The sequence below is a fragment of the Panthera tigris genome, chromosome B3 (assembly GCF_018350195.1).
Source record: "Panthera tigris isolate Pti1 chromosome B3, P.tigris_Pti1_mat1.1, whole genome shotgun sequence".
Taxonomy (NCBI): domain Eukaryota; kingdom Metazoa; phylum Chordata; class Mammalia; order Carnivora; family Felidae; genus Panthera; species Panthera tigris.
In genome coordinates, this window is record NC_056665.1 from 61,642,459 (window position 1) to 61,662,694 (window position 20,236).

At 40.4% G+C, this 20,236-nt stretch overlaps 2 protein-coding genes across 6 annotated transcripts in view; one reads left to right on the forward strand and one right to left on the reverse strand.

Annotated features, from left to right (window-relative positions):
* CHP1 (calcineurin like EF-hand protein 1) overlaps positions 1-5,022 on the reverse strand; it is a 46,335-nt gene extending 41,313 nt beyond the window's left edge. Inside the window, exon 1 of the mRNA XM_007081677.2 lies at positions 4,693-5,022. Coding sequence (XP_007081739.1) covers positions 4,693-4,759 — 67 coding nt within the window. The 5' untranslated portion in view covers positions 4,760-5,022. The remainder of the gene's footprint in view (positions 1-4,692) is intronic.
* Positions 4,347-20,236, forward strand: part of EXD1 (exonuclease 3'-5' domain containing 1) — a 37,850-nt gene continuing 21,960 nt past the window's right edge. For 3 of the 5 annotated variants that reach the window (XM_042989123.1, XM_042989126.1, XM_042989127.1), the window contains exons 1-5: positions 5,405-5,482; positions 6,637-6,822; positions 15,676-15,744; positions 19,580-19,637; positions 19,880-20,007. In XM_042989123.1, the coding sequence (XP_042845057.1) occupies positions 6,690-6,822; positions 15,676-15,744; positions 19,580-19,637; positions 19,880-20,007 (388 nt within the window). In that variant the 5' untranslated portion in view covers positions 5,405-5,482; positions 6,637-6,689. Of the gene's footprint in view, positions 4,385-5,174; positions 5,284-5,404; positions 5,483-6,636; positions 6,823-15,675; positions 15,745-19,579; positions 19,638-19,879; positions 20,008-20,236 lie in introns of those variants that run through there. The other 2 variants (XM_042989125.1, XM_042989124.1) reach the window with 2 other exon arrangements.

Genomic DNA, 20,236 nt, shown 5'->3' on the forward strand with positions numbered 1-20,236 from the left:
ACTGAACCTCAAACCAGCTAAAAGTGTTAGTTATATGTGCATTTCAATTTCAATAGGAACCAGAAGATAGCACCTTCAGGCGACAAGGCTTGGCAGGTGAGGGCCATGAAGAGGTCTTGCATCCTTAGATGGCAACGGCATGAAGTTGAATTTTCACTTAGATTCTAGCCCAGGAAATTATTCTCAAGCAATTGCCTTTGTCATGCTGTGCTCTTTGTCCATACAGAAAAACCTACCAGTACACCTTTTCAAACAAAGAAAACCTCACCAGCCTCCACACCTTCCCCATACCACATGACACATACTGGAACTAGAGACTAAAATGACTGTGGGGTGCCTGGGTGGCTCAATCGGTTAAGTGTCCAACTCTTGATTTCAGCTGAGGTTGAGCCCCACATCTGGCTCCACACTGAGCATGGAATCTGCTTAAGATCCTCTTTCTCTCCCTCTGACCCTCTCCCTTGCTTGAGCGCATGCACTTGCTCTCTCTATCTTTCTCTCCCCAAAATTAATTAATGTGCATTCATTACTACTCCATTGGTTTGAATTGTTTCTCACAGATAAGTGGCTATTTTTAAAAGATGGTTTTAAGCAATCCACAGCCAGTTTATTGCTACAGTTAAAAGAACTAAGTGTGCAGATTACAGAAACTCCCAAAACCCTTGTGACTTTCCCCCATGACAAGTTTTATTCAACTGAGTTTTAATTTATGAAAATGCGGAACTGTGAAAGAAGGTAACAGAACAAAAAAATATATAGCAAATGTTTTATGACAACACAAAATGCTTTATTCTTCTTTAATTTTTATTTATTTTATAAAGCTTTATTTATTTAAGTGATCTCTATACCCAACGTGGGGCTCAAACTCATGACCCCAAGATCAAGAGCCAGATGGTCTATAGACTGGGCCAGCCAGGTACCCCCCAACACAAAATGGTTTAAAGTTTTTTTTTGTTTTTTTTTTAAGTCAGTACTTTGTTGTTGTTGATTTATTTTGAGAGACAGAGTGAATGGGGAAGGCACAGAGAAAGAGGGAGAGAGAGGGAATCCCAGGTAGGCTCTGAGCTGTCAGGTTCTGAGCTGTCAGCCAGATGTGGAGCTTGAATTCGAGAACCATGAGATCATGACCTGAGCCGAAATCAAGAGCTGGTCGCTGAACCTACTGAGCCCACCCCCCCCCGCCCAGGTGCCCCTAAAGATGTTATTGTCGTTGTTTTTTAATATTTATTTTTGAGAGAGAGAGAGAGAGAGTATGAGTGTGGGAGGGGCAGGGAGGGGCAGAGAGGGGAGGGCAGAGGATCCCAAGTGGGCTCCACACTGACAGTAGACAGCTCTAGGCAGGGCTCGAACTCAAACCTCGAGATCATGACCTCAGCCGAAGTCACATGCTCAACAGACTGAGCCACCTATGGGCCCCATAAATGTTTTACACGGTGTTTTTTAAACTGTTAGAAACGTCAAGATTTCTATTCCTTTAAAAGTTTTATTTCTATAGAGTTGAGAAAATAACATCTGTACTCGATTCCTAGACCGATGTCCCCTGAAAATAGGAAATGTATACAATGCTATCACCTCCCCACTTACATAGCTCTAGACATAGTTTTATACTAGCATATGCAAATATTTTCCCAATAAGATGATTCTTATCTACAATTCAAAATAATAGCTGACACTCACCTGGTAATCCAATTATCAGGCACTATTCTAAGTAGTTTACATAATTTATTTCATTTAGTCCTCAGAGGAATCCTATAAAGTAGGTACTATTACTCTCATTTGAAGATGACAAAACTGAAGCTAACAGGTAATTCTTACCTAGAATTAGTTGGCCAGACATTTAAGAGATTAAATTTCAAATACCGGCTAAACCAGTTACACTTGAATTCTAATCAATTTAGACTTCTGGAAAATATGTTTAAATATAATCATTAATTCCAATGCAAACCTTTCATATTGAATATAAAGTCAGTTTTCCTCAGTTATGCTACATTTTCTTACTGGCAAAGGAAGTAGTGAAATGCCTTACTACTTGTCCTTAACTTGAAAGTGTTTCTGATAGTTCCTCAAACTCTTAATGGAACAAGAAGCAGACAAAAATTGGACAAATTCCACTTCTCCACTTCACCCTCAGGTATCTGTTTTTAGTCATCTAAACCTTTTGCATCATGCTAAAATTACTGCTTTAAAAATCAACTCTGCTGTTGGATACTAACCAGATAAACTGATGGCTCAACTCCCAGGGCAGAGGAATGACTGTAGCAGGCTGAGGGACAATGCTCTTGGAAGCCACCCAAAATGCCCTAGGTTAATTTACCTAAATCTAATCCGTTCATGCATTCATCAGGGCCCAATTCCTGTCCTCCCCAAGACCAGCCCACAGACTTTTCTCTGACTGCTGGAGGTGGGTGGCACATAATTTCAGCTACATTATGTCATAATGCTAATCATAACTCTTAAAGGCATCTTTTGTCGGTATTTGCTTTGAGTACCTGGCATAGTACAAATACAGATAATGCAAAAAGTCAGTAACCTGTTGTTTCATTAGGCTTTCTGGTTCAAGGTACATTTGCACTGGTTGTGGTTGAGAATCTCTGTCAGGCTTGATTCACTTTTTGGCAACTAGGAAAACAGCTCTTACAGGAATATGTAGTTCTGTTTCTCCACAAGCCACACAGCAAAATAATTTAACAGTTCTATAGCAGTTCAGGACCTTTCCATTTGGTCAAATGTAAATAAACCCAAATGGGATTAGTGCTCCCTTCATCTTGAGGCAAAAATAGCTTTTTCTCATCCACACTATGGCTTACATTTCCTCATTATGTGACTTTCTATTTTAAGTATGAATGCTTTAATTCTGGTGTCACCTTAGACCTAAAGTAGTTCCAGTATTTCTAAGTGTGGCCGGAGCTCAAGGCCACAAAATTAAAAAAAATTTTTTTTTTTAATGTTTTATTTATTTTTGAGACAGAGACAGAGCATGAACGGGGGAGGGGCAGAGAGAGAGGGAGACACAGAATTGGAAGCAGGCTCCAGGCTCTGAGCCATCAGCCCAGAGCCTGATGTGGGGCTCGAACTCACGGACCACGAGATCATGACCTGAGCTGAAGTCGGCCACTTAACTGACTGAGCCACCCAGGCGCCCCTCAAGGCCACAAAATTTAATAAAATGTTTGCTGACTCCAAATTGCCTGTATTTCTACTCTTGGGAGTCTGATTGAGTCATAAAATGACCATAAGGTCAAGTGGCCAAACAAGTATTACACATTATAACCAGCTAACTACTTTCTGTCATTCACCCAAAATCAGTAGGTAGTGTGCTCATCATCCTTAGAGGTCTTTATGGAGAGACTATTGGCCATATGATTGAGGATGCTGAAAGCAGTAAACCAATCTGACAACAGCTAGATAACATCCCTTCCAACTTGAAGATTCTCGACAGTTAAATTTGTCAGAAAACATAGGAGAGCATTCAATTTCTCTCAGGCTACCATTGCTTGAGTAATTCTGTAGTTCCCCCAAGAATCCTTCAACATTACCTGCTTATGGGCCACTGAGTTACTTACTGGTCACCTCATTATCAAAGACAGGTTATCATGAAGAGACTGAGCTCAGACACATAACTCATGTAAAATACAAGAGTCATAAAGGATTATGGAGAAAATATTCTATGCATTATCAAGAGCTATACAAAAATGTGTGGGGCACCTGGGTGGCTCAGTCAGTTAAGGGTCCAACTCTTAATTTCGGCTCAGGTCATGATGTCATGGTTCATGGGTTCAAGCCCCAGGTCAGGCTCTGCACTGGCAATGAGGAGCCTGCTTGGGATTCTCTCTTTTTTCTCTCTCTCAAAATAAATAAATAAACATTAAAAAAAAAAAAAAGTGTGATGGTGTTACACAGAGCTTCTGAATCCCCAAATCCCTGTTGACCCTATGTTCTGGTTAATGAGGAAGAGACTGGACTATAAAAAATCAGTTCCTAGTACAAATTTACACTGAGATTTTGGAGCACATCCAATTTCCATAGCGACTGCATAAAGTACACCAGCGTAGTAGAAATCAATATATCTGAAATTAGAACAACAAACGTCCTCAGTGTAAGCAAAAACTGATGGTCACAGTATCCGTGCTTTTTTCTCCACAGGTCCAGAATGAAAGAAGTCTCACACTCTCAGATCCCTGATTCTTTAAAGGTCTCCTGTCACTAGGTCACGTCTTCCAAAGCCTTGCTATATGATCTTGCTTTCTAAACTTATTTTTACAGTTGTGGAAAGAATTTATTTGTGATTTCTCATAGTCGACAGTGGTTTTAAGTGCTTGCCCAGAACCGTCACAGGAACGGTGTATGTTTTCTACAGGATCCATCCAGGGCTCCTGAATTCGAGGTTGGTGCAATGTAGGATAAAGCAAAGGAGTTGGGGGCGGGGGGCGCTTTCATGAGCAGGAAGAAGAGAAAAGAGTGGTGCCTGTGCTCTGAGGATGATGGGGACTCCGGTCTTGACGGGAAAGGACAGCCCCACAGGAGCCTGAGCCCACGGCTCTAGCCCTCGGCCACAAAGCTCCAGAGCTGGAGGCTGCCCAGGACCCCGGCAATCTCTGGGCACCCCAGCTCCAGACCTCAACGACAGCCGTCCTCGGTTCTGAGACCAGCCAGATGCGCCCGGCCACGTTCCCACCCCCTACCCGAACTCACAGCCAGTCTCCTTCTTGATCTCCTCGAGCTCTTCGTCCCGCAATAACGTGGAAGCCCGAGACCCCATCACAGAGCCGGAAGCTGCTCCGGGAGCAGGGGCGCCTGAAGCGACAGCGGCGACGGGAGAGAGGGAGGGAAGGGAGAGAGGCCCAAGGGTCAAGAGACGAGAGGGCAGTGTTCTTACTGCGGACCAGGGAGGGAACCCAGAGGTGGCGAGCGGGGGAGGGCGGTCCGAGGACCAACCAATTAGGAGAGAGGCTGCACCCGGCGCAGAAGTCGACGTTGACGCTTTTAGCTCCAGCCCCGGAATGAATCAGCCCAGCGCAGGGCCGGGTATTCCTAAGCGCAGACCACGCCCCCGGAAGCATGATGCTACCGGCCTTAAAAAGGCAATGCCACTTTGGCTCTAGCGACCGCAATTAAAAGGGCAACGTCGTCGACCCATAGTTTTACAACAAGCTAACCTGAAGCAGGCAGCGTAGGCAACCCGTTTCTCGCAGAACTCAAAAAGTGGAAATCCCACCCACAGGTGGCAGGGACTGCAGAGAGAAACAAAAATATAGACAAAACGTCTCCTGGGGCAACGCTAGGGTGTGTCTCTTGAGAACTGCATGCTGGGAGTTGCACCTCCTTTTTTCTGGAGGCTCTCTCACCTCCTGGCCGCTGGGGACGCTCGGGAGCCAGCTTCAGGGCTGCGTGCCGACTGGCTCCTTGGGAAACAGCCGGCACCCCTGGTTGCGTCCGGCTGGCGTCCGGTCCTCGGTGTGGGTGTTCGGCGCCGCGTTTTTCGGTTTGTTTTCGGCACTGTCTTTTGGTAACCGCCAACGCCTGCGTAAAACTCTCCAAGAGTTCTTCCGTAAAAGCAGCCCATTCTTTTTTAGCTCAAGACTGAAGCTCGAGGGAGTCACCATTTGCGTGAAATTGGGACAGGATTTCCCAAACTTCCCTTCGGGGGAGAAAATAATCTATCGGCGGACGAGATTAAATTCTCAGTGTATGGTCCGCCATTTACTTGAAGTTCTTTATTTTGCCTTAACAATGAGGAATTTTGCATTTTATTTTTATGACATTGTTTTCTGGAAAATGTTTAAGCCATCCGTTAAATTAGTACACCCTTTCCGGTGAACCAGTTCTTTTCCTGTGGCTTCAATGCCTTTTCACCCCCTCCCCACCCTTTGAGTGTTGCTTTGTACAGAACCCCTTTGAGATGCGGAAGAAGCAAATTCTGACCACTGTCACTTAGTATCTACACTACTTTTAAGTTTTACCTAAGGTTTTGACGACTTAGCATGAGGCCAAGGTTCCAGTCTCAGTGGGTAGTTTCCATGGTTGACTTGCTCTTGTCTGATCTAGTGTTGTCTCTCTTCAACTGCTCTGGCATGGCAGCTGGATTGGTCATGCATAAAATTGTAATAGTTCTAACGGTTTAGTTAGTAAAACTGCCAAATTCTGGAAATGTTACTAATGTAGAAGAGACCAGGAGAAATTAGATCCCAGAGATTTCTGGGTGAGCAGTTATGGCAGCATGTATTGGCAAGTATTTTGCCAATATCAGTTTTTTGTTTTTTTTTCCATTTGCTCTTTAAGGGTTTTTGGTTTGTTGGTTGGTTGGTGTTAAAAAGATAAATGTATATGCCATTTAAAAGCCTCTAAATGTTCTGCTTGTTCCGTTTAGCTAAGCAATGAAAGGTAGCATTACCTCATTGTATAGACCAAGAACCCAAACCTTGCCTGAAGTTTTATGGTTTTCAATTTCCCATGTATAAATTAGAGTTGGTGCTTGCAATGGTCCTTTCCCCATTATCATTCTAAAAAGATGAGTGAGCAAAACTGAATTACTCTCGTGTTTTTATTTTTCTTGTTCCTTCCAGGTATGGGAAAAGGGAAAATAACCTCATTCCCCCAAAAATATTTTTAAAATCATAGATCTCTTTTATTTTCAAGTGGTTGGACACTTAAAGAAGATTGTTTGAAGACTGCTTTTGGAATCAAATAGCATGGATCCCAGCAGCGACTACCATTTCCTCAATCAGATTTTGTGGAGAAGGGTGAAACTCACATTGGTTTGTGGCATCTTTGAGGGAGTACTCCAGCATGTGGACCCTAACAAGATTGTTGTCCTGAAGAAAGGTCTCATTTTATTTCTCATCATCTTCTGCTTTTTAAGAGATTAATAGCTAAGTTTGGGTGATGGCTCTGGGCTTCATTAGCAACTGGGAGGGAGTCATTCCTAGTCTAGGAAAGAGGTAGGAGGAAGATTAGAATGCTATTTTCCCCGACAGAAAACATGTCTATATATGCTGGCTTGTCCCCACTTCTATACTTTTGTTTACATGATAGTGAAAATTTTCAATGTGTAGATTCTTTTTTCATTGGGTACTTTTTAATTTCTTTCCATATGTGTCTTGAAATTAAAAATCATCACTCGATTCGATAGAATTCCTTTTGGCTTCAACAGACAAATTCACAAAGACAAAGGTAGATTTACTTTTGGCTTCAACAGACAAATTCACAAATTAATTTTTCTCATGCAAAAACAAGTGTAGAGATAGGCTGCTGAGGAATAGTGCAGTGACTCAAAGATGCCAGGAGGGACCAGGTGCCTTGTGCTTTTGCCACCTCGGTGATCATCTGTCATCATCATGGTTACAAGGTAGCCTCTATATCTCCCAGCTTCAATTCTGTTCATTTTAAGGGTTGCAACTCAGGAACAGCCAAATGGAAGAGATGCATTGGCAAAGTTATGTGGGAAGGGGCTCAGAATTTCCATGCCCTCTCTGGGTGTACCACCCTCTTAGTTCCTACATGTGTTCACCTTGAAAATCCAATATATAGTTTTTATTCAGCTAGAATATTAACTTGCTAGGATAGTTGTCTCCCTGAAAGAAGTTTCAAGTTCACAATTGAAGCTTGTATACGTGGCATTTGAGAGATTAGTGTTATTCTTAAGCCATGTTATAAGTTAAAATAGACCTTTGTGGACTAGGGTGGGACTATACCAGACTTTTGCAGTATAGTAACTCATTCAGTAATCATTTGGTTTTTTTTGTTAATTTTGCTTTTTAAATGTATTTTAAGTAGGCTGCATACCTAACATGGGGCTTCTACTCATGACCACAAGAGTGAGAGTTGCGTGCTCTTCTAGCTAACCTAGCCAGGCATCCCTCAGTAATATTTTATTGATAGTTTATTTTATTGATTTATTTTTATATTGATAATATTTTATTGATTTATTGCAGGTACTATGACAGATACCAGGGATATAGATAAGGGTTACATGGTCGCTGTCCTCAAAAAACTGAGTCTAGTAAGGAGACAGATAAGCAAGCAGAAAGCTATAATGCAGTATGATATCCTCTTCTGATAGAGGGAAACACAAGATGCCATGGAAACACAAACGGTTCAGTTAATTTTTTTTAAGTTTATTTATTTATTTTGAGAAAGCAAGAGCTTGTGTGTGTGGAAGGGGCAGAGAGAGAGGGAGAGAGAGAACCTAAGCAGGTTTGCACTGTTAGCACAGACCCCAGTGCAGGGCTTGTACCCACAAACCATGAGATCATGACCTGAGCTAAAATCAAGAGTCAGATGCCCAACTGAATGAGTCACCCAGGTGCCCCAAAGTTTCAGTTAATTTAGATCTGGGAGTGATAGAGTTAGGATAGTAGGGAAGGTGTCCCAAAGGTGAGTAGGATTTAGCTAGGTGGGAAAAGAGTGGAAGGTGTTTCAAGCCAGTCATTGTCAAACTTTAGCTGTGGATCAGAAACACCTGGAAGACTTGTTAAAACACAGATTCCTGGGCCCCCCTCCCAAAGATTCTCATTCTTAAGGTCTGAGGTGGGGGCCAACAATTTGTATTTCTAACAAGTTTCTTGGTGATGCTGATGCTTAGTTGGGGAACCACACTTTGAGAGAACCACAGTTTTATGCAGAAAGTAGCAGCATGTACAAAAAATGTAAAGACATGAAAACTTGGTGCATTCAGGAAACCTAAGTAAATTTCAGTATGAGGATGTAGTGAGACTTATGAGTGGAGAAGTAGACATGGGACTAATCAGAAGGCCTTAGCATATCATAGCATTTGGACACTTCTGAAAGCAATGAGGAACAATTTGAAAGACTTTTTTTTTTTTTTTTAATTTTCAGTAGGCTCTAGGCCCCATATGAGGCCTAACTTCCAGCCCCGAGATCAAGAATGGCATGCTTTACCGACTGAGCCAGCGAGGTGCACCATAATTTGAAAGATTTTTTTAAGTAGGAAGCATCTAAGTTTTCAAGCTTGTTGCCTGAAATGTTTAATCCTGTGTAACTTGAGAACAATGCTCAGCTACTAGAAACAAACTCAATCCAGTGGCTCAAACTAGGAGTTTATTCTCTTATATAAAAGAAGACCGGCATCCCAGTGCTACTGTGACTCTCCCCAGAGTTGAGGGAAATCCAGATTTTTCATCTTTCTGCTCTGCCATCTTTAGCCCATGCTTTCAAACCTCAAGACCATGTGATGGCTGGTAGAAGTTACAGGAGGAAGAGGACAGAGAGGTAGGGCAGTGTTCCTCCCAGCTTAGTCAATCCCCTTAAAGAGATGCCCTGGAGGTCCAAGAAACCACTCCTGTTTGTGGAGAGACTAAGCAGTTTGCTAGCCTGAATAAATGGCGTTGAATGGACAACAATCAGGATATGCCACATAATTGTTCAACAAAGTGTTCAGTCTAGATAAAAATAGACTTTAATTATATAGTCTTTAATTATACTAATTTTATATAGTTGACATAGTAAGTTAGGTATGTTATATGCTTTTTTTAGTTAACACAATAACAAGCTTTTGCTGGTGTTATTTGAAACTCCAATTTAATGGCCAAACATTTTATTTTATTTTATTTTTTAAAGTTTTTTTTTAATTTTTTTTTATTCCTCAAATTCCATTTAGTTAAAATACAGTATTATATTAGTTTCAAGTGTACAATAGAGTGATTCAACAATTCTATATACACAACCCAGTGTCCATCATGACAAGTGCACTACTTAATCCCCAACAACTAAATAACCCACCCCTCCATCCCTTCCCCTCTAGTAACTATTAGTTTGTTCTCTGTAATTTAGAGTCTATTTCTTTTGTTTTGTTTTGTTTTAATTTTTATTTATTTATTTTTAATTTACATCCAAGTTAGTATATAGTGCAACAGTGATTTCAGGAGTAGATTTCTTAATGCCCCTTACTCATTTAGCCCATCCCCCCTGCCACAAACCCTCTAGTAATCCTCTGTTTGTTCTTCATATTTAAGAATCTTTTATGGGGCGCCTGGGTGGCTCAGTCGGTTAAGCGTCCGACTTCAGCTCAGGTCACGATCTCACGGTCTGTGAGTCTGTGAGTCCGTGAGTTCGAGCCCCGCGTCGGGCTCTGGGCTGATGGCTCAGAGCCTGGAGCCTGCTTCCGATTCTGTGTCTCCCTCTCTCTCTGCCCCTCCCCCGTTCATGCTCTGTCTCTCTCTGTCTCAAAAATAAATAAACGTTAAAAAAAAAAATTAAAAAAAAAAAAAGAATCTTTTATGTTTTGTCCCGCTCCCTGTTTTTATATTATTTTTGCTTCCCTTCCCTTGTGTTCATCTGTTCTGTGTCTTACAGTCCTCATATGAGTAAAGTCATATGATACTTGTCTTTCTCTAAAATACCTTCGTTTTTTTGTAATTGCCATGTAAAATACACACACACACACACACACACACACACACACACACCACACCACACCACATCTTCTTTATCCATTCATCCATTGATGAACATTTGGGCTCTTTCCATACTTTGGCTATTGTTGATAGCGCTGCTATAAACATTGGAGTGCATGTGTCCCTTTGAAACAGCATACCTGTATCCGTTTTATAAATTCCCAGTACTGCAATTGCCAGGTTGTAGGGTAGTTGTATTTTTAATTTTTTAAGGAAACTCCATACTGTTTTCCAGAGTGGCTGCACCAGTTTGCATTCCCACCAACAGTGCAAAAGAGATTCTCTTTCTCCGCATCCTCGCCAACATGTGTTGTTGCCTAAGTTGTTAATGTTAGCCATTCTGATAGGTGTGAGGTGGTATCTCCTTGTGGTTTTGATTTGTTTTTCCCTGATGATGAGTGATGTTGAGCATTTTTTCATGTGTCAGTTGGCCATCTGGGTATCTTCTGTGGAGAAGTGTCTATTCATGTCTTTTGCCCATTTCTTCACTGGATGATTTGTTTTTTGGGTGTTGAGTTTGATAAGTTCTTTATTGATTTTGGATACTAACCCTTTATGTGATATGTCATTTGCAAATATCTTTTCCCATTCATTCGGTTGCCTTCTAGTTTTGCTGATTGTTTCCTTTGCTGTACAGAAGCTTTTTATTTTGATGGTGTCCCAGTTATTCATTTTTGCTTTTGTTTCCCTTTCCTTTGGAGATGTGTTGAGTAAGAAGTTGCTGTGGCCAGGATCAAAGAGGTTTTTGCCTGCTTTCTCCTCAAGGATTTTGATGTATCTTACATTAAGGTCTTTCATCTTACATTTAGGTCTTTCATCCATTTTGAGTTTATTTTTGTGTATGGTGTAGAAAGTGGTCAAGGTTCACTTTTCTGCATTTTGCTATCTAGTTTTCCCAGCACCACTTGCTGAAGATACTGTATTCCATTGGATATTCTTTGCTGGTTGGTCAAAGATGAGTTGGCCATATGTTTGTGGGTCCATTTCTGGGTTTCCTATTCTGTTCCATTGATGTGAGTGTCTGTTTTTGTGCCAGTACCATACTGTTTTGATGATTATGGCTTTGTAATACAGCTTGAAGTTCGGGGTTGTGATTCCTCCTGCTTTGGTTTTCTTTTTCAAGATTGCTTTGGCTATTTGGGGTCTTTTCTGGTTCCATACAAATTTTAGGATCATTTGTTCTAGCTCTGTGAAGAATGCTGGTATTATTTTGATAAATATTGCATTGAATATGTAGATTGCTTTGGATAGTATTGATATTTTAACAGTATTTGTTCTTCCTATCCAGGAGCATGGAATATTTTTCCATTTTTTTATGTCTTCCTCAATTTCTTTTATAGGCTTTCTGTAGTTTTCAGTGTATAGATTTTTCACCTCTTTGGTTAGATTTATTTCTAGGTATTTTATGGTTTTTGGTGCAGTTGTAAATGAGATTGATTCCTTGATTTCTCTTTCTGTTGCTTCATTGTTGGTGTATAGGAATGCAAGTGATTTCTGTGCATTGATTTTATATCCTGCAACTTTGCTGAACTCATGAATCAGTTCTAGCAGTTTTTGTGTGGAATCTTTTGGGTTTTCCATGTAGTGTGTCATGTCATCTGCAAAGAGTGGAAGTTTGACCTCCTCCTGGATGATTTGGATGCCTTTTATTTCTTTGTGTTATCAGATGGCTGAGGCTAAGACTTCTAATACTATGTTGAATAACCGTGGCAAGAGTGGACATCCCTGTCTTGTTCCTGACCTTAGAGGGAAAGCTCCCAGTTTTTCCCCATGGAGGATGATATTAGCGTTGGGTCTTTCATATATGCCTTTTATGATCTCAAGGTATGATCCTTCTATCCCTACTTTCTTGAGGGTTTTTATCAAGAAACATTGCTGTATTTTCTCAAATGCTTTCTCTGCATCTGTTGAGAGGATCATATGGTTCTTGTCCTTTCTTTTATTGATATGATGAATCACATTGATTGTTTTGCAGATATTGAACCAGCCCTGCATCCCAGGTATAAATCTCACTTGGTCTTGGTGAATAATTTTTTTAATGTATTGTTGGATCTTGTTGGCTAATATCTTGTTGAGGATTTTAATAGCTAAACATTTTACAGTATAGTTTTAAAAATATTTACTATAGGAACACCTGAGTACCTTAATTGGTTAAGCGTCTGATTTTGGCTCAGGTCATGATCTCATGGTTTGTGATTTCAAGCCCTGTGCCAGACTCTGCACTGGCAGTGTGGAGCCTGCTTCGTATTCTCTGTCTCCCTGTCTCTGTGCCCTGTGTATACACACACACTCTCTTTCTGTCACTCTATTTCTCTCTCAAAAATAAACATTTTGTAAAAAAAAAAAAAAAAAATTTAGTGTATTTTATAATTATAAAATAAAATTTTTATTTGTAGATTATATATACATTGTAACACATTATGAAGTACAATTTAATGTTGTTATTATATATATCTGTGTGTGTATATATATATATACACACACACACATATATATACACACTTATATACATATATATATATGTATACTTATATATGTATATACGCATTTTTTTTAAATTTTTTTTTCAACGTTTTTTATTTTTGGGACAGAGAGAGACAGAGCATGAACGGGGGAGGAGCAGAGAGAGAGGGAGACACAGAATCGGAAACAGGCTCCAGGCTCCGAGCCGTCAGCCCAGAGCCTGACGCGGGGCTCGAACTCACGGACCGTGAGATCGTGACCTGGCTGAAGTCGGACGCTTAACCGACTGCGCCACCCAGGCGCCCCGCATTTTTTTTTTTTTAAGTAGACTTCATGCCCAGCACGGTGCCCAATGTGGGGCTTGAACTCACAACCCTAAGATCAAGAGTAGGACACTTAACTGACTAAGCCAATACTTGGTGCTCTAATACTTGTTATAATTTATAATTATTTTCTTAGGAATAGTTCCTACAAGTGAAATTACTAGGTAAAAGTTATAGATATTTTAAATATTTTTGATGCATATTTCCAAATAGTTTTTCTAAAGGGTTATGCCTTTCTACTTCACTACTAGCTATGTGCAAGTGATACTCAGTAACGTTGGATATTTTTAAAAAATTGCTGATGTGTATCTTTCCTAAATTCTTGCTAGTTTTATAGGTAAAAAGTGCTATTTCATTTTAGCCTGTTTATAAAATATTTCTAAAGAAGTTGAACGTATTTCTTGACACTTGTTTACTAATTTTGTATACTATTTGAACAAAGCAGGAGTATTTTTACTATGACGGCAGGAAGGATTGAAGTAGGGAGAAACTATAGGCAGAGAGCATAGACAGGGAACTAGTTTGACAACCAAGGGATCCAATAAAGGGAAAATGATAGTGGTCATAGCTAAGGTTCAGCAAGGAAAGGAAAAGAGAGAGACAGATTCTAGGAATACATAAGAGATGGGATAAGTAACCTGGTAATCAATTGGATAATTAGAGAGCAATGGAAAAGGACTCCTACATTTATGACTGACTCAGAAGATTACATGTATAGTACTATTAATTGATAGAAATGGGAAGAGAAAGTTTGTTGGTTATACTGGGAGGAGGTAATGATTTCAGTTTGAGAATGTTACAGTCAGTCTCCTAGGAAATGTGAGTGGAACTGAGAGAAATAATCCATGTTGTAGAAATAGTGAATGTTGGGGGTGCCTGGCTAGCTCATTTGGAAGAGCCAAATGACTCTTGATCTCGGGGTCATGAGTTTGAGTCCCACATTAGGTATAGAGATTACTTAAAAAAAATGGTGTCAGGATGTCAGAGGTGGTAGAGGCGGGTAAAGAGATTGGGAGGAGCAAATGAGGGAGACAGTGTAACATTGGTTAGGAGTTGTGTATTAAAATAACTGAGGCCAAGGTTTGAATCCTGACCCTGTCTTTTCTTAGTAGTGTGACCTTAAACAAGTTATTTAACTTTTCTGAGTCTCACATTCTTCCATAACAGAGAGAATGAAATGCCTCTCTCGCTATGTTACTGGAGAGTCGAATTTGGGCAAATAATTAGCATAGTGCCTAGTTCAGTATGCTCAGTATGATAGCTCTAGGAAATTAGTAGGAAAAGAACTAAACTTGAAGTGTGTCCTATAAGGCAAAGAAGAAAGGAGAGAACAGTATTGTCAAAGGATACATGAGAGACAAGGGTGATAAGACTATAAACATTTTTTTTTTAGATTTGAAAAATAGGCAGTTGGTGATTTTTGACCTCAGTAAGAATATATTCAGTGGAATAGTGAGGGTGAAACTCGATTATTTTGGATTGCTGAGCAGAATGGAAATATACAACTGCTGGGAGCACTTCCGTCTAGAAAAGTGACACCAGGGATGCCTGGGTGGTTCAGTCAGTTAAGCATCCAACTTTGGCTCAGGTCATGATCTCATGTGGGTTTGAGCCCCACATTGACAACTCAGAGCCTGTAGCCAGCTTCAGATTCTGTGTCCCCCTCTCTCTCTGCCCCTCCCCATCTTATGCTCTGTCTTTTCTTCTCTTTCTCAAAAATAAACATTAAAAAAAAATTAGAAAAGCGACATCATTTTAGACATGACATCTAAACTTCTCCCTAACTCACCTATCTACTCATGTAAGAGCTCTGTATTTGAGCCAGGAGTTGGATTATTGTCCTTACCAGTACTTGTGAGCAGGTAGCCTGACAGGAAACAGGGTGTGGACTCTAGAAGTACTCAACTGCCTTAAAATTTTATCCAGAATTAGGTGGAAAAAAAAAACCAATAGTAATATAATAAATAGATAGTCCTTAGCCTCAAGAGCCTTAGAATAATTCTTGGGAGAAGTTTAAATTCACTCTGCTACCACTGCCCTTTAAGTTCCTCTTGGACCGTTGTTCCCTCTGTTCTTTTTTTTTTTTTTTTTTAAGTTTATTTATTTATTTTCAGAGAGTGTGAGTAGAGGAAGGACAGAGAGAGAAGAGAGAAAATCCCAAGCAGGCCTCGTGCTGCCAGGTGTGGAGGCCAACGCAGGGCTCAAACTCACGAACCATGTGATTAGGACCTGAGCGAAAGCCAAGAGTTTGTTGCTTAAGCAACTGAGCCACCCAGGCACCCCCAATCTGTTCTTTATACCATTTGTTACAAGATTATAGCTTTGTAATTTATTATTGACTCTTCATTTCTTGGGGGAAAATAATTTGAGGATTTTTATAAAACTCAGATATGGCACTTTTGGGGGGCATTATTTTCTTAAAATTTTAGGAAAATATTATCTTTTTTAATAACTAAATGAATCATTTTCTGTAACAGTGAAGAATGTGGAGACTGGTCGAAGTGTTCCAGGAGTGAAGATGTTTTTTGGGCACGAGATTGTGAACGGTGAGAGGTGCATGTTCCCTGACTGCAGGGATTGGGATTTGCAGTAGCAGTAAACTCATGGCTCCACCTCATTCCAACATTTGAAAACATATGAGATATTGTATTGCCTTTAATATTACATTTATGAATTTTAAAAAAATTTTTTAATGTTTATTTTTGAGAGAGACAGAGACAGAGTGTGAATGGGGGAGGGGCAGAGAGAGAGAGAGGGAGACACAGAATCTGAAGCAGGCTCCAGGCTCTGAGCTGTCAGCACAGAGCCTGATGCGGGGCTCAAATTCACAAACCATGAGATCACGGCCTGAGCCGAAGTCGGATGCTTAAATGACTGAGCCACCCAGGTGCCCCTGTGTATGAACCCTTAAAGTTGGTATTTGAGAATTGAACTTCATCTTACTTTCTCGGAAGGTACTATGAACAGAACAGTTCTAGAGAATTTTAATCATCTTAGTTTTACAATGTGAGGACCAGTACTGCTTGTTACTAGAGACTCAGCCAGTAGGCAGTTAGGAATCTGAACAGAAAAGAATCTTGCTCAGCAATTAACTTTAACAGTACAGATTCACAGTACATTTGCAGTCCCTTATCTGAAACCTGAGGACCAAATGTTTCAGAATTCACAATTCTGCATTTTTGGAAACCCTAACACCAACTAGATACTGTTTAATATTACATTAACATTGGAAGTGGATCTGGGAACAACTCTGTAATAAAACCGGGAAACTGCAGATAATCCTCCTAAGTAGAATAAAATAGGAATATAAATAGTATGTCAGTTCAGGTTTTGCTGCCAAAAAGAGATACAATTTTTGGTTTTCAGAGATTTATGGATTTTAGAATTGCAAGAAGAAGCTCTGTTTTTTATTTTGTTTTTGTTTTGTTGTTCTGTTTTTTGGGGTTTTTGTTTGTTTATTTTGCAGCTCTCTTCTTCATTTCTGCCAGCAAAAGCCATTTAGCAAGAGTAGGTCCACTTGTTTGCCAAAAAAAGAGTAGATATGGAAGCTCTTTTGGTCAGTGTGCTTCCAAAAAGCCAAATAGGATAAGAGAAAAGGGGAGCAAGAACTGTTCCTCCTTTCAAGAAGTCTAAAGCAGAAAGCCTTCCAAGTAAGAGTAAAGATCGATGTGGGGAGAATGGGAGATCGGGGACCTTGTGGAGCTGTTCATTTCTTACCAGTGGGGCAGATATGAGGAAAGGGAAGGAAGGACTCCTGTAGATGACAGATTACTGCTGTTTGAAAGATTACTTTGTTTTGTGAGAGTAGAATTCAGAGAGATGAAGGTCTCACCAAATTAATGACTGCCAATCTAGCCCTACTTCAAGGCAACCAGCTATCTGTCCTTTCTCACTGAGTATGCTACTATAAACACTCTCTGTCCCTTGAACACCTTTTTGTAATGGCTGTGATGGTGGTAGTAGTAGTGGGATTCTTTCTTTAAAAAAAATAAAAGATTTTAAGTAATCTCTACACCCAACATGGGGTTCAGACTCACTTCCTGAGATCAAGAGTCACATGTTAACAACTGAGCCAGACAGGTGCCCCATAGTGGGATTCTTTTTTTTTTTTTTTTTGAAACTAGATTCCTTTTTTTTTTTTAATGTTTATTTATTTTTGACAGAAGAGAGAGACAGAGCATGAGCAAGGGAGGGGCAGAGAGAGAGGGAGACACAGAATCCGAAGCAGGTTCCAGGCTCTGAGCTGTCAACACAGAGCTCAATGCGGGGCTCGAACTCACAAACCGCGAGATCATGACCTGAGCTGAAGTCGGACACCCAACCGACCGAGCCACCCAGGTGCCCCTACATTCCTTTTTTAAAGTTCATTTTTTTTATTTTGAGAGAGAGGGGGAGAGAAAGAATCCCAAGCAGGCTCCGCACTTACGGTACAGACCCCGACACGGGGCTCAGTCTGTGAGATTACTACCTGAGCCAAAACTGAGAGTCAAATGCTTAACCAACTAAGCCACCCAGGTGCCCCTATGTAGTGGGATTCCTAATTGTGTTCTATTAGCCTTTGCCCTGGATCAAAGCTCTGGACTGCAACAAAGCTAGGCTGTGGGTGGGTTTGCAAAGAGAGGCAAAGGAATCACTACTACTATCTCCCTAACTCAAGAGAGGGCTAACCACTGACCAGCTTTGTGAACTGGACATGTGGATTTCATCTCTTCCTAAATCCTTTCTCAAGACTTGGCATTTTTTCATAATTTTTAAGTTCAAAGGGCAGTCTTCTCCTTCTTTTCCCTGTGGTTCAGTCAGCCACGGATTGAGACTTTTTCCACTCTCCCTGAAAAGCACTTTGAATAAGAATTATTAAAGTGATAACTAACTAGAATTTAAATAAAACCTCAAACAAACAAAAATAAATTTAAATGGGCCCCTAGGTGACTCAGTTGGTTGAGCATCCAACTTTGGCTCAGGTCATGATCTCACAGCTCTTGAGTTCGAGCCCCACATCGGGGTCTGTGCTGACAGCTCAGAGCCTGGAGCCTGCTTCAGATTCTGTGTCTCCCTCGCTGTCTGCTTGTCTGCTGCTCATGCTCTGTCTCTCTCTCTCTCAAAAATAAGTAAACATTAAATTAAAAAAATAAATTAAAAAAAATAAAATGAGGGGCGCCTGGGTGGCTCAGTCGGTTAAGCGGCCGACTTCGGCTCAGGTCATGATCTCGTGGTCCCTCTCTCTGACCCTCCCCCATTCATGCTCTGTCTCTGTCTCAAAAATAAATAAACGTTAAAAAAATTTTTAAAAAATTAAAAAAAATAAAATAAAATGAAGAATAATAATTGACTACTCAATATTTTCAATGACTTTCACTTTCTCTGCCCAAGACTCAACACATCTAGATAGTGCAGGGGAAGGAGACATTTGGAACATAGTATGGCCCCTTAGTGGATTTTCTCTGACTAGTACCTATGTATACTTAATTGACTCTAAAATGCCATTAATTATAAAGTGCACTATTAAAAAAATTTTTTTTAATGTTTATCTTTATTTTTGAGACAGAGACTCAGCATGAGTGGGGGAGGGGCAGAGAGAGAGGGAGACACAGAATATGAAGCAGGCTCCAGGCTCTGAGCTGTCAGCACAGAGCCCAACGCAGGGCTTGAACTCGTCAACTGCGAGATCATGACCTGAGCTCAAGTCGGACGCTCAACCGACTGAGCCACCGAGGTGCCCCCGTGCACTATTACTTTTCACATCCTAAGAAAGAAAAAGCTGCCAATTAAACTGTCATGTGCACTTATTATAAATAATATCCAATTTCAGAGCTGTTTAAAATGTACATCTTAGAATCAATAATAACAATATTGCCTGCACTGTTAGATTAAAAATAAGTTGTTTCAGAATCTGTGAAAGGTTTCTCTCATATTTTTTTGGTGATTCCTAGTCTAGCTTTTACTGCTTTTACTGTCACTGAACTATTTATTAAGGCAGCAGTCTGTGAGATCTGTGAATGATTTGAGAGAAAACATCCAAAGAGTACACAGTGTAAGGAAAGATGTATCAGTGGTGGGAATGAATAGGAAAGAAAATCTCTGGAACCAATCTGCAGAGGCACAAAGGTGCCCTGGAACAAAAGGGTAAAGAGAAAATGTAGAGCATGTTCTATTCCTTCTAAATGACCAAGGAAGCTCGGTTGGCAGGGAGATATTAGGTATCTTCAGTACTTTGGGTAGGCTTTTCTGCTCTATTTATTGCTGCCTGATGAAGACGTCTATGGACTAACGTTTCATTTCCAAGTACTGTTTGTGATACCTCATTAGACTATGGGTGGAAGGGGAGTGGTTAATTGCTTTCAGATTGAACCCTCTGTTGGAATCCATTTGGTTATTTTACAGTGGAACTGCTGGATGAAGTGGAACAAGGTGCAGAGAGAGAAAAGGCATCTTCTGTTAGGTATGATGGAGTAATTTTCTTAATTGTTATCTTACCCAAATGTACACATTAGGGTAGAAAGCCTTATCTCTAATTCATGATCTAAATAATTCCTCAAATGGCCTGAGGTAATAGAAATGAGAAGAAATAGATGTTTCCTCTATCTTTTGATGGCACCTTTAAATCAATATGTGGCTAAATCTGTGTAAGGCATCAGCAAACAAAGAACAAGTTCACCTGAGTGTTGTTTTTTGTAAGCATAGTCTAAATACAGAAAGAACAAAGATGGATAAAATGAAAGGTGAAGATCTAAACATATGTGAGCCTTCTTCTCCTGTCCCTGAGTCACCAACCACCTCTCTGCTGAATCACCTCAAGTATAGCCCATCAGGTAAGTACTGGGGCTCTGAATTGTCTAGGCTAGCTCTATCGTGGCCTAGAACTCTTCAGAGTTGACGTAACTGTGAGTCAAGGTTCTGTATGGAATGTTCAGCAGGGCCATTGCTTCTAGGCTCTGAATTAAGATAAAATACTGTGATTCATTTATTTATTTAATATTTTAGGGTGTACTATATACCAGACATTGAGGATACTGAAGTGTAGTATCTCTGCCCTCGTTG